Source organism: Chaetodon auriga, chromosome 1, assembly GCF_051107435.1.
Source record: "Chaetodon auriga isolate fChaAug3 chromosome 1, fChaAug3.hap1, whole genome shotgun sequence".
In the NCBI taxonomy this organism is placed as follows: domain Eukaryota; kingdom Metazoa; phylum Chordata; class Actinopteri; order Chaetodontiformes; family Chaetodontidae; genus Chaetodon; species Chaetodon auriga.
The window spans coordinates 2,325,001-2,336,782 of record NC_135074.1 but is presented as its reverse complement, the minus strand read 5'-3'; the positions used below and the strand labels follow the sequence as shown (position 1 = coordinate 2,336,782).

The 11,782-nt window shown below is 40.5% G+C and overlaps 2 protein-coding genes across 3 annotated transcripts in view; one reads left to right on the top strand and one right to left on the bottom strand.

Annotated features, from left to right (window-relative positions):
• Positions 1–1,265: 1,265 nt before the first annotated feature.
• Positions 1,266–2,471, top strand: gjd6 (gap junction protein delta 6). Its single transcript, XM_076737972.1, has one exon. The coding sequence runs from the start codon at positions 1,266–1,268 to the stop codon at positions 2,469–2,471; it is 1,206 nt and encodes a 401-aa protein (XP_076594087.1).
• Positions 2,472–9,834: 7,363 nt separating this feature from the next.
• The window catches only part of sh3gl3a (SH3-domain GRB2-like 3a), a 49,488-nt gene continuing 47,540 nt past the window's right edge, over positions 9,835–11,782 (bottom strand). The window contains exons 10-11 of one of the 2 annotated variants that reach the window (XM_076726325.1): positions 11,377–11,442; positions 10,416–10,767 (exon numbers count right to left, since the gene is read on the bottom strand). In XM_076726325.1, coding sequence (XP_076582440.1) covers positions 10,565–10,767; positions 11,377–11,442 — 269 coding nt within the window. In that variant the 3' untranslated portion in view covers positions 10,416–10,564. Of the gene's footprint in view, positions 10,768–11,376; positions 11,443–11,782 lie in introns of both variants that reach the window. The other variant, XM_076726413.1, reaches the window with a different exon arrangement.

The following is an 11,782-nucleotide window of genomic DNA, read 5'->3' as shown; positions in this document are numbered from 1 at the left end:
CCCTTGGTGTTGCGCTCATTTTTACACAAGAAAAGCCATGGAAGTAGTAGTGTGAAAACAGGAGTTCAAAAACGCACCTGTATACACACCTCCAAAAACCTGGCCAGTCACTGTGTATGATTGTTAGATTGCCTGTTTACAAATATTGCCATTTGCAACCCGTTTTATTCCACCATCCGAAAGTGGGTTTCACACACTGTTAGATGATCCAACAAGCATTTCATTCAAAGAATACTACCGCTTTTAGAATATTAAGCATTACATGAGTTAAATAACATTTCATACAATGCTACATCAAATGTTTCTGTTCGTGTTATAAATAGAAAGTGGCAGAGCTCTGACTCAGTTGAGGCTTGCAATGACCGTTTGAAGTAAGGAAAGGGGTCACTGAGTGTTTTATCTCGGGGAAACAATGATTTGATGCTAGCAGACCTTTCAAGGGTCTTTTTTTAAAACACAGATAAGAGGGTTTGGCAAGTGGCTGGAGAGGGGCAGTCAAAACAAACCCTGGAACAGAAAACCTCACCCCACCAAACTCTGGAAAGACTTTCACCAATCCAAACGCTGGTTTGTTATTATTTTCCTCTTTCATGCATCCAGACACAAACTTCTTGATTTATTCTTGTAATTAACAGAGTCAATTGTGCAACCAGAATCTAAAAGTGAGTATGTTCTTCTGTACTTGTCCGTGCTCTCTCATTAAAGGAAGAGTCCATTAGCTTTCACAAGACTAATCTGAGGAAAATACCCTCTCTGTACTATCAGTCTGCACTATCAGCTGCTCCTCCAGTGGAGGAAGGGTGATGTGTCTCAGTTTTAAAATGGATCCTAAAGACAAGAGAGAAGTGAGTGCACCAAGTGACTCATGTCAAGTGGACATCCTTATCTATGAAAGATGGGTGGCTCTCTCTTGCAGTGGCTCCGTTGCTCTCAAGGCAGCCAGGCAGAACTAGTGAACACTCAGGCAGAGAGGAAGACTACTGCAGGCTTCAGCTAGGAAGGGTAGGTGCTCTGATTTTAGAAGAATCTTCTGACTAAAAAATGTGAAGAGTTTCTAGAATTGGGGAAAAACTCAAGAACAGAAGGCAGCGTAGATTAGATGGGATATTATTGCCCAGATCAGGTCTTCTGCAGGGTGGTTTAAGATGTCAGCAAGTTCAACAGGGTAGGAGTTCCAGAGGAGGAGAGGTGGATCAGTCCAGAGCAGACTGCTCTACGCCAGGCAACTCATCCCTCCTCGACACATTCAGCAGCCACAGGCCACCATGACGGAGTGGACCTTGCTAAAACGTCTCCTGGATGCTGTCCACCAGCACTCCACCATGATTGGTCGCCTGTGGCTCACTGTCATGGTTATCTTCCGGCTGCTCATTGTCGCAGTGGCAACTGAGGACGTGTACACCGACGAACAAGAGATGTTTGTGTGCAACACGATGCAGCCCGGATGCTCCACTGTTTGCTACGATGCATTTGCACCTATTTCGCAACCTCGCTTCTGGGTTTTCCACATCATCAGCGTCTCCACACCATCCCTTTGCTTCATCATCTACACGTGGCACAACCTGTCCAAGCTGCCCCACAACACCACCCAGAGGCAGGGGCAAAGATTAGGGGATATCCCAGGGCAGGAAAGACCAGACATAGGGCACTGTGGTGGACAGGAGATCTATGATCGGAGCTGCAACTCAGACAGCTGCTCCATCCACTCCCATAAACATCTTGGTCACAGCCTTACAGATGTGCTGGAAGGCATCACTGCCCAGAGTCTCCAGAGGGGAGATCCAAACAACATGGTGTCTTTGAGCCATGCCCAAGCTTGTACCTTTATGGAGGGGAGTGCAGAGGGTCATGTGGTTTCCGGAGGGGTTCTGTCTAAATGTTATGTCTTCCATGTGTGTTTACGGGCTGTTCTGGAGGTGGGCTTTGTCCTGGCTCAGTGGAAGCTGTTTGGCTTCCAGGTGCCTGTTCATTTCCTTTGTACCTCAGCCCCCTGCAGCCAGCCGGTGGACTGTTATGTCTCCAGGCCAACAGAGAAGACCATCTTCCTGCTTTTCATGTTTTGCGTGGGTCTTTTCTGTATCCTGCTCAATCTGCTGGAGCTCAACCACCTAGGCTGGAAGAAGATCCGGCAGTCAGTGAGGCTGAGGGAGAGTGCATCCTGGGGAGGCTGTCCAGGTATGAGGCGGGGATACGAAACCTTCCCTCCAGACATTCCTTCTCTCACATCCTCTTTAGGCTTCAGGGATGTGACCAGCACCACCTCCCTGCCCACTCTGGACCTGGTGGTGGGTCACCAGCCTGACTGGACCTGTGCTGTGAACTGTGGCAGGATGAGGGAGCCTGAGGATGTCAGAGAAAATAGACCAGAGCAGCAAAAGAGACAGGACTCCCATAAAGAAGAGAGGCAGCCTCTGAAGAGTAAGAGGGAGATCAGGGGGTCCAAGCAGAGGAGTGCTGAGGTCTGGATATAGTCTAATACCATGGGGAATGCTGCTACCTTTAACTGTCTACACCCATTGATCTTTGGAATTCAAGTTCAAATGAGAGATTCACCCAATATTTTTTCTTGCTTACCTTTACTTGAATATATTCATGCAAATAGTGCTTGTCAAAATACAGTGGAGGTGAATGGTATTTCATTTGTGATGTCCACAGCATAGACAAACAGAATTAATAATTCAAGAGTAACATACCTTTCAAAAAATAGGCTCTCGGGATAATCTATAGACCATGCTTTCAGCAGTTTTATAGGCGCTATTTTTCAGTAAAAAGTTCCTCCAATGAAAGCTATTCACATAGTGTATTATCAAGAACCAGAACACTGTTTCAGGGAAATAATATGCTACTGGTGAATAAGAGATAATGGAGAAAAATTACACGATTGAGGTCCACCTGTCTAAACCAATTCTGTCATTGTGAAGGCAGTAGGTTGCATAGGTTGCGTAGCATCACACATCTCACAATTTTCTAATATTTTGTCAACAACATTTATATAAGTGGGGGGACATCTTAATCAGTACATATATGTAACTGACAAGAACAAAGGTGTATTGCAATACAATTCGGCAAAACCTCAAACTACAGTATCTAAAATGACCAATAAGTTGAGTCAATATTTCCTTCTAAAACAGTTTAAAAAGAAACAGAACATTAGAACCTTCAGTAAGCAATGAACCCCGGACTAGTTACCTGATAAATGGCAACTGAGTGTATGTTTTTGTAATTTGGGTGAATTTATACTTCATTTTACCATAAACTGGAGGACTGGAAATCAATCATCCTGGTGAAAAGCCTTATATCTACATCTCTGATTGGATCATTCTGTCAACAAATGTCTCTCCTGTCCTTTAACAACAAACCCTTCGCTTACAGAGCTTCTGGGACAAATCTTAGCTGAATGGACTTAAAGCTTAAAGCTGAAATATCACAACTGAATGAAGATATCAAAGTGCTCTTGCCAGGAAATACTGGTTTTTATTCTTATGCTGGGTGAGTTTCAATGTGTGATTTAGTACAAGTGTTTTGCAAGTGACAGAAAAGTTCCTTGAATGGCCACTTGAGGCTGTTCCCAAAGGTGTGTCAATCCCCATAGATCAACATATTAAAATTAACTTTACAGCAGAAATGAATATGTTTACATCCAGGAACAAAACTATTTTTTTTCTCTATTGCTAATTTACCCATTCATAACAACTGTAACAACTCACTCATTTAAATTATATTAATGCTTAAAAGCGGCTAGGTTTCAGCAACCAGGCTTCATTTGGCCCAACCCAGCTCCACCCAAGCTCCAACTCTTTGCCCATTTTTGGATTAGCCAGGAATTTGGTGGAGTCAGGCACTGCCAAGATGGTGATTGCTAGAACCACTGTCACTGAGCTTCACAATAGCTCTTATGAAATCTATGGGTGACATCACAGAGACTACAGTTGTGCTCATAAGTTTACATACCATGGAAGAATTTATGATTTCTTGGCCATTTGTCAGAGAATATGAATGATAACACAAAAACTTTTCTTTCACTCATGATTAGTGGTTGGGTGAAGCCATTTATTGTCAAACAACTGTGTTTCCTCTTGACTTTTATTTTGACTTCTACTTTTTAAATCAGAATGACAACAGAAACTACCCAAATGACCCTGATCAAAAGTTTACATACCCCAGTTCTTAATACCGTGTATTGCCCCCTTTAACACTGACAGCTTGAAGTCTTTTGTGGTAGTTGTGGTTGAGGCTCTTTTTCTCAGATGGTAAAGCTGCCCATTCTTCTTGGCAAAAAGCCTCCAGTTTCTGTAAATTCCTGGGCTGTCTTGCATGAACTGCACGTTTGAGATCTCCCCAGAGTGGCTCAATGATATTGAGGTCAGGAGATTGAAATGGCTACTCCAGAACCTTCACTTTATTCTGCTGTAGCCAATGACAGGTCGACTTGGCCTTGAGTTTTTGAATCATTTTCATGTTGGAATGTCCAAGAAGAGTGCAAATTTTCCTCCAGTATTTTCTGATAACATGCTGCATTCATCTTGCCATCAATTTTGACCGTTTCCTGTGTCTTTGTAGCTCACACATCCCCAAAACATCAGCGATCCACCTCCATATTTCACAGTAGGAATGGTGTACCTTTCAACATAGGCCTTGTTGACTCCTCTCCAAATGTAACATTTATAGTTGTGACCAAAAAGTTTAATTTTGGTCTCACCACTTCAAATGACGTTGTTCCAGAAGTTTTTAGGCTTGTCTCTGTGCTGTTTGGCATATTGTAAACGGGATGCTTTGGGGCATTTGCGTAGTAATGGCTTTCTTCTGGCGACTTGACCATGCAGCCTTTCTTTGCATCCCAAACAATTTTCCTGGCGGTTGTGGCTGAAATTTTTGTTGGTCTACCTGACCGTGGTTCGGTTTTAACAGAATCCCTCATTTTCCACTTTGTAATTAGAGTTTGAACACTGCTGATTGGCGTCCTCAATTCCTTGGATATCTTTTTATTTTCCTCATTTTATACAGTTCAATTATCTTTTTCTGCAGATCCTTTGACAATTCTTTTGCTTTCCCCATGACTCAGAATCCAGAAACATCAGTGCAGTACTGGATGAAAGATGCAAGGGTCTGTCAGGAGCCCAGAATCTCACTGACCTTTTATACACACACACTGATTATAAGCAAACAGCTCAAAGATGAGGATGGTTACCTTTAGTAGCCATTCAAACCTGTTTGAATCAACTTGTGTGCATGTTATCAGGCCAAAATCACCAGGATATGTAAACTTTTGATCAGGGTTATTTGGGTAGTTTCTGTTGTCATTCTGATTTAAAAGGAGTAAACACAGTTGTTTGTCAATACATGGCTTCACTCAACCACTAATCATGAGTGAAAAAAAAAGTTTTCTCTTATCAGTCATATTCTCTGAAAAATGGCCAAAAAAATCACAAATTCTGCCAGGGTATGTAAACTTATGAGCACAACTGTATGTCCATGGTATTATACAGTCTGTAGTTTAGCAAACAATCTAAGTTTTGGAATTTATAATGGAATCAAAATCCATGTGGATGTGCTATGTACCATATGTCCACAATCACAGGATCTACAGATGACTGGGTAGGATGGAGTGTATAAAAATTCCCTTTAGAGGCTGATCACTGATGAGAGTGTTGATCATTTAAGGCAGTGATTTCCAATTTGTATTTGTGTGATCTTTTAATACAAAACAATATCCGCTTGTTATCCTTCATCACAGGTTGCATGAGTTGTGAGCACGGAAGTAATTTTTTGAAAACTAAATTTGAGTAACTTTCAGGAGCAGAAAGAGGTAAAATTGTAAAGTATTAAAGTTCACAGTAAGAACATGGCAACAATAGTCGCACAATAGTCTCAAAACCCATTAGAGTGGGTATAGTTAAGGTAACTTAAGGTACATTATTTGGCCAAAAGTATGTGGTCATCACATACTGTTGTTGAACACATCCTTTGTAAACCATGGGCATTAATTTGCTTCTACAACAGTCGCCACTCTTGTGGTCTTTCAACCAGGTGTTATAATGTGGCATTAGTGAGGGCCAACACTGACGTTGGGTGATAAGGTCAGGCTCACAGTTGACATTTCAGTTAATCTCAGAGGTTTTTGAGTGGGGCTGAGGCAGGGCTCTGTGCAATCCAGTCAAGTTCTTTCTCTCCAGCCTGGGACACCAATTTCTATGGAGATGGCTTTGTACACTGGGAGCGTTCTCATGTTGAAACATGAAAGGGCCATCCCTTTCTGTTGACACAAAGTTGGATGTACACTGTTGTTTAAAATGTCATTGTGTACTGTGACATTAAAAATGATCATCATTGGAATGACAATGGCCCTACAACATGAAGGACAGCTGCATGACAAAAGTATACACATCATTTTGGCCATAGTGTAATTCACAGATGAAGCACACGTGATTGATATTTGCTTGTCATTTATTTAGGCAATATATTTATGAATATATTCATTTAGAACATCTATAAAACACCTTTTGCATAAATTATGGTACTGAAAAAAATAAAACACAGAACTGCGCAGCCAGTTTTCTTTGCTTGGTTGGTTGTAAAATGAATACTGACGGGAGACTTTTGTGGAGTGCAAAGGCAAACAGAGGTACAAGTGAGAGAGATCTTGTTAAAAAAAAGTTAAAAGAGGCTAATCTTGCATTCAGTCTTAAATATGTAAACAAAGTCAACAGCTTTGGAAATGGATAGTTGGTATGGTTGGGTACACTTGTTTCATGATAACTGCATTTATAATAATTTCTTAAACTTCTTTTGTTTCTTCTTTCTGGAGACTGAACGCAGGTTGAACTCTTCTGATGTACATTCCTTTCTGTAATATACTGTGACTCTTTTCCAGTATCTCAAATTCAAAATAACAATCTTTAGAAAGAAAAAGATCATCATGCAACATGAACATCGAAGAAATTACAAGCCAGTATCCATTTTCTTTACTTTCTCTCTACTATTTATAAAGTACAGTTGGTCCACATATGATAAAAGATTAAACGAAATAATGTAGATTAAGAATGTAGTCCATCAGGTACTTTTTGGACAAAAACCCAAACCTGAGTTTAGATCTGGGGTTATTCAGTTCACATTATTAACTCTTTGCGGATAAAAATAAGGAAATGCAAACACTTCTGGAGGGAAACACTTTTTGTGGAACTGCCAGAGAATCACTTTGAGTACTATGAATTCTTAAATAAAAGCCAGTGTTGAAATAGTGGTCAAATAAATAAAGTCTAGTCATGGGCTAAACATTAAATTTGGGTGTAATTATGTGGACTCTGCCCATCTGATAAATTTAGTACAATGTACATTTCCACACCACTAATTCCAGCAGTACAACATCAGAGTCATGTCATACTCACCACTCTGGTGAAAATCCTTTCTCTTTTTATTCTGTTAAAAAGAGAAAATGTTTCACTGTTTTCATTCACTAATCAATTCCAATCCCTTCTGCTTAGCAATGCTTTGAAGGCTGACAACTTACTGTCAATGAAATGGAAAAATTTCTGCAAATGTTTCAATCAAACTAAAAGCCTACCAGGGACTGCAGATATTATATATAAAAAAGACTTATTCTTCATTCTGCTTTCAAATGTCAAATCCAAAAGTAAAATGATTTAAGCTGCAGACTGTAAAAAGTTTTTTTGTCAAAAGAAATGCACACTCCCAAAAGAATCTTTCACTTGTGTCCACCATTAGCAGCACACATAACAGACCTTTAAACTATGATTAGATGGTTCTTGCTCATATGCACCACGGGATTCAGCATTCACCTTATGTTTTTACAAACACTTTGTACCTTTGAATTTTTAAGTAGCTGATCCTATTTTGCAACATTATGCCCTTTGAGCAACAGGAAAGCTTTTCATAAAAAAAAGCATTTATGCAGAAGGAACAGGAATAAATTAATGATAGAAAACTGTATTTCTCTTTATACATATATCTGAGTGGTGACATGAATGTGTTGTACAGACTGTTAATGCTGTGGAGGTAGACTATCATGAATGTATCTAGACAGCTGGTAAAACAAGGAGCAAGCCTGAGTTTGCATCAATAGCATATAAAAACAGAATCAGGTCAGAAAACTTACTAAAACATGATAAAATGAACTTATCAAATGGGACATCTGAAATAAAGTTTCGAGTAAAGGCCTGGTTTTCTCTGCAGTTTAGGTAAAGAAAGGCCTCGGCCTCTCAGAGGATTTACAGTCACCTAGTGCACCCTCTTGTCTGGTGGCATTTAACTGAATATTCTCCATGCATTGTCGGGAGAGACGACTGCTGGTTATCAGGCTACTGAGGTGTTTTACCAACTCAAGCTGTGATGGGACTTCCTAAAAGAAACAGGTTTACCAGAGCAGCCACACACTAACAGGAGGCCTTTACATATCCTATGGCTTATCACTAGCTAATAAGAGAGCTGGAATGAGTGTCACAAGGTAACAGGACCATCTACTTCCACAGACTCGGTCTACATCCCATTTAAGATGTGAAACAACCATTTTTCCAATCTACATTACAATAACTGAAATAGGGGATTCATTATAGTACAATACATCCACAGTATGTCTGCAGCTATACAAATCTAAGTATTTACCATCTTGAATTCACATATATATCTGATATGGTAGTGATTCTAACCCTTTTGTGAATAATACAAAGTGCAACACTGAAAGAAAATGAAAAACAAAACCAACAAAAAGGTGCATGTCCATAGACATACTGTAAGTGGTAGGTAGATTCTAAAGCTTCAGTGCAATGCAAACATTTCAAAAAGCACTTTCATATGATTTCAGTGTGACAAGGCATTCAACTCTATTTGACACAGTCAGAGCATGTAAACACAGACAGAGAGAGGGACATTCAGAGAAACGGAGTTCACCTAAGGTCCTCACAGTCCTAAGAGCACAGCAGGCAAACAGGCAGGCAGTGTGCAGAGAGAGGGGACGCGAACAGAAAGGTACAGAGTTACAACACGAGACAGGCCGACCTGAACACAGGCCCAGTCTAACAGTGATAACATACTGTACATCATGTACTGTGTCCCATGATCCCAGTGGAATGTGAGGCTTTCAAACACCGCTGACTTTAACTTTTTAACTGGTGCATGAGGTCACTGTTCAAGAACTGTGGCTTGAAATGTTTGTATTGAAGGGACGAGTGCCATCCAACGGCCACAGTGACCACGTGTTTGATTTCACATAAAGGAGAATTCTGTTTTATTATAATAATAATAATACTAATGTTATTTGATGTTATTTCTTGAAATTTTGGCCATCATTTCTATCAGTCATAACATTGTAATCACCAAAGTTAAAGCTGAAATCTGGGAGCAATCTGTGAAGTCCAACAGGGCAAGAAACATAAGCAGACAATCACACGGACAGTTTATCCAGATGGTCAAAACAAACTGTTCTGGAAACTGAAAGTGAGCATGACTGATAATCCTTGCACAGGAGCACTGTGTGTGCACAACTATGCCAAGTATGGTAGGTCTAAGTTAAATCAGAAATTCACTTGACAAGTCCACTGTAATCATTACTGATAGAAATGATGGCCAAAACTACAACAAAAAAAAAAAAAAAAAAAAAAAAAAAAAAAATGAAGTTGTAATAAACTGAAATGATCTACTTGAGTAGGATTTCACTTGGATGCCTCACAAATCATCATAACCACTTAAAAAGCGAGGCTGGTGTTTGGATAATAACACAGAACATGAAATGTTTTTAAAACACAAAGCACATCATTGGAATACAGGGGGCCTTTTTCAAATGGTCAGTTCACCAAAATGAAAACAAATCAGATTTTTTGTCACCTCTCAAAATTTTCAATTCCTTTTAATTGTCTTTGTTAAAATCCTGTGAGCACCACAAATTGAATTCCATTGATCTGAATTTGTACTTGGATTATGACGATGTGAGAGGTCTGTGACAGTTAAAGCTATCACCATGAGGGGATTTGTGATGCAAATTCAAAGCCTATCATTTTTGGTTAACTGTAAGACAACATCAAGGGAATAAAAATATCCTGAAATGTATTTTATTTTCTTATTGTGACTGTAATATAAATAATAGCATACAATTTGTCTGTAGTGACTTACAATACAGTCACGACGTCCAGAGGTACACTTCAAGCACAGTTGAGGAGCCTCAGCTTGTGGTGAGGGGCCCAAAACAGGCAGACAGCTCAAAGAGATAAACTCTGATCAGCATAAACAGGGAGCAGCAGCATCTGAAGGACTGACAGGATGGATTACAGAGTCTGACAACTTCAACTTGGTCTGGCCAACCATGAAGAGTTCCATTTAATGGCTTGGGTTTAATTGGCTTCATGTCCATAAATATCAACAGCAAAAAGAATGTAATCAGTGACATTTGATCATACGTTGGCTTGGGACAAAACTACTACTTCACTCCTCTTCTATGTTTTCCAGCTTCAGGCTGAGCTGGCCCTGTGCATTTTCAGGTCCGAGTAGAGCTGAGGACAGAGGCTGAGTGTGATGAGGCAAGAGGGAGCCCACAAAGGACGTGAGGTGCTGGACTTCACTGAGGCAGGGGGACGATGACCTCCACGTAGTTGATGGGGAAAAAACCGGACTCACCGTTGATCATGCCCTCATACCAGTTCTCGTCTATCTGGTTGGTGAGGATGATGATGTCACCTTCCTTGAAACCCAGCTCACCCTCGTTCTCTGGCTCAAAGTCATAGAGGGAGCGACAGCATGGCTGGTCCAACACCTCTGACTCTGCACCAGAATAAGAGATTCCAAAGTTAGTGACCAATCATTTCACTCCTGCACATTAATGATGAGAAATGGCTTCTTTTCTCCTTGCATGTTACTCAAGTGTACTAAACCATCTCCATGACAACTGACCAAATTCCATCTGCTGGTGAAGATCATGAGATGTGGGTAAAAGCTAGTAAGTGAACCTTGAGATTTCTTTAAACATTTTTTATGCCATCTTCTAGATGACTAAGCCAACTCCATCTGCTGATGAACACCATGAAATACAGGTGAAAACTCAGAAAAAAGCTGCAATAAGAGCTTGAATGCATGAGGTTTGTTCATTTGTCAGTGCTAATACAGAGCCATCTCAATGAAAACTGGGGGAAAACGATCCGCAGATGAAATCCTGAGATGCGGTTGAAAGTTCTGGAAAATGATAGTAAGTCAACCTGGAGTCAGACTAAAGTTTCCAAGAACCCGAATGAACTTCATTTCTCATCTGCTGTATTGTTTGCTTGGTAATACAGGATCTACGGATCGTCACAAGAGCTGTTGGTTAATTTTGTGTTGATGAATCTTTTCAGAACACATTTCCACAGATGTGAATGCTCAGTGTGTGTTACTCACGGTGAACACTGCCATTGGTAGTGGGGCTCTCAGGCCATGACAGTGGAACAGACGTTATATGATCAGCTGGGTGAGATGTAAAGACAAATGGAGATGGTGCTGAGCACAAAACAACTCAAAACAATGTGCACACTCTCTGTATGAGGAAGAAATCATCCTAATACTAGTTGTGTCTGACTTTTACCAGTAGAGGGCAGCAAAGTCTTTTTCAGATAATACCATGGTCAAGGCTCTGATGGAAATCTCCTTTTCACCTGGTCTCAGCATGTGTGCTGGGGGATTAGAGCTGCACTGACTCCACTTTAAAGGTGGTCAAACGTGCATTTCACAATTTAATCAACAAAATACTCAGAACTCAGCTAACTTCCACTCACACACACGCACGCACACACGGGAGAGGCAAGTG

Excerpts from the sequence above, each read along its gene's own strand:
- gjd6 (XM_076737972.1), top strand. The coding sequence starts at position 1,266 with ATGACGGAGTGGACCTTGCTAAAACGTCTCCTGGATGCTGTCCACCAG.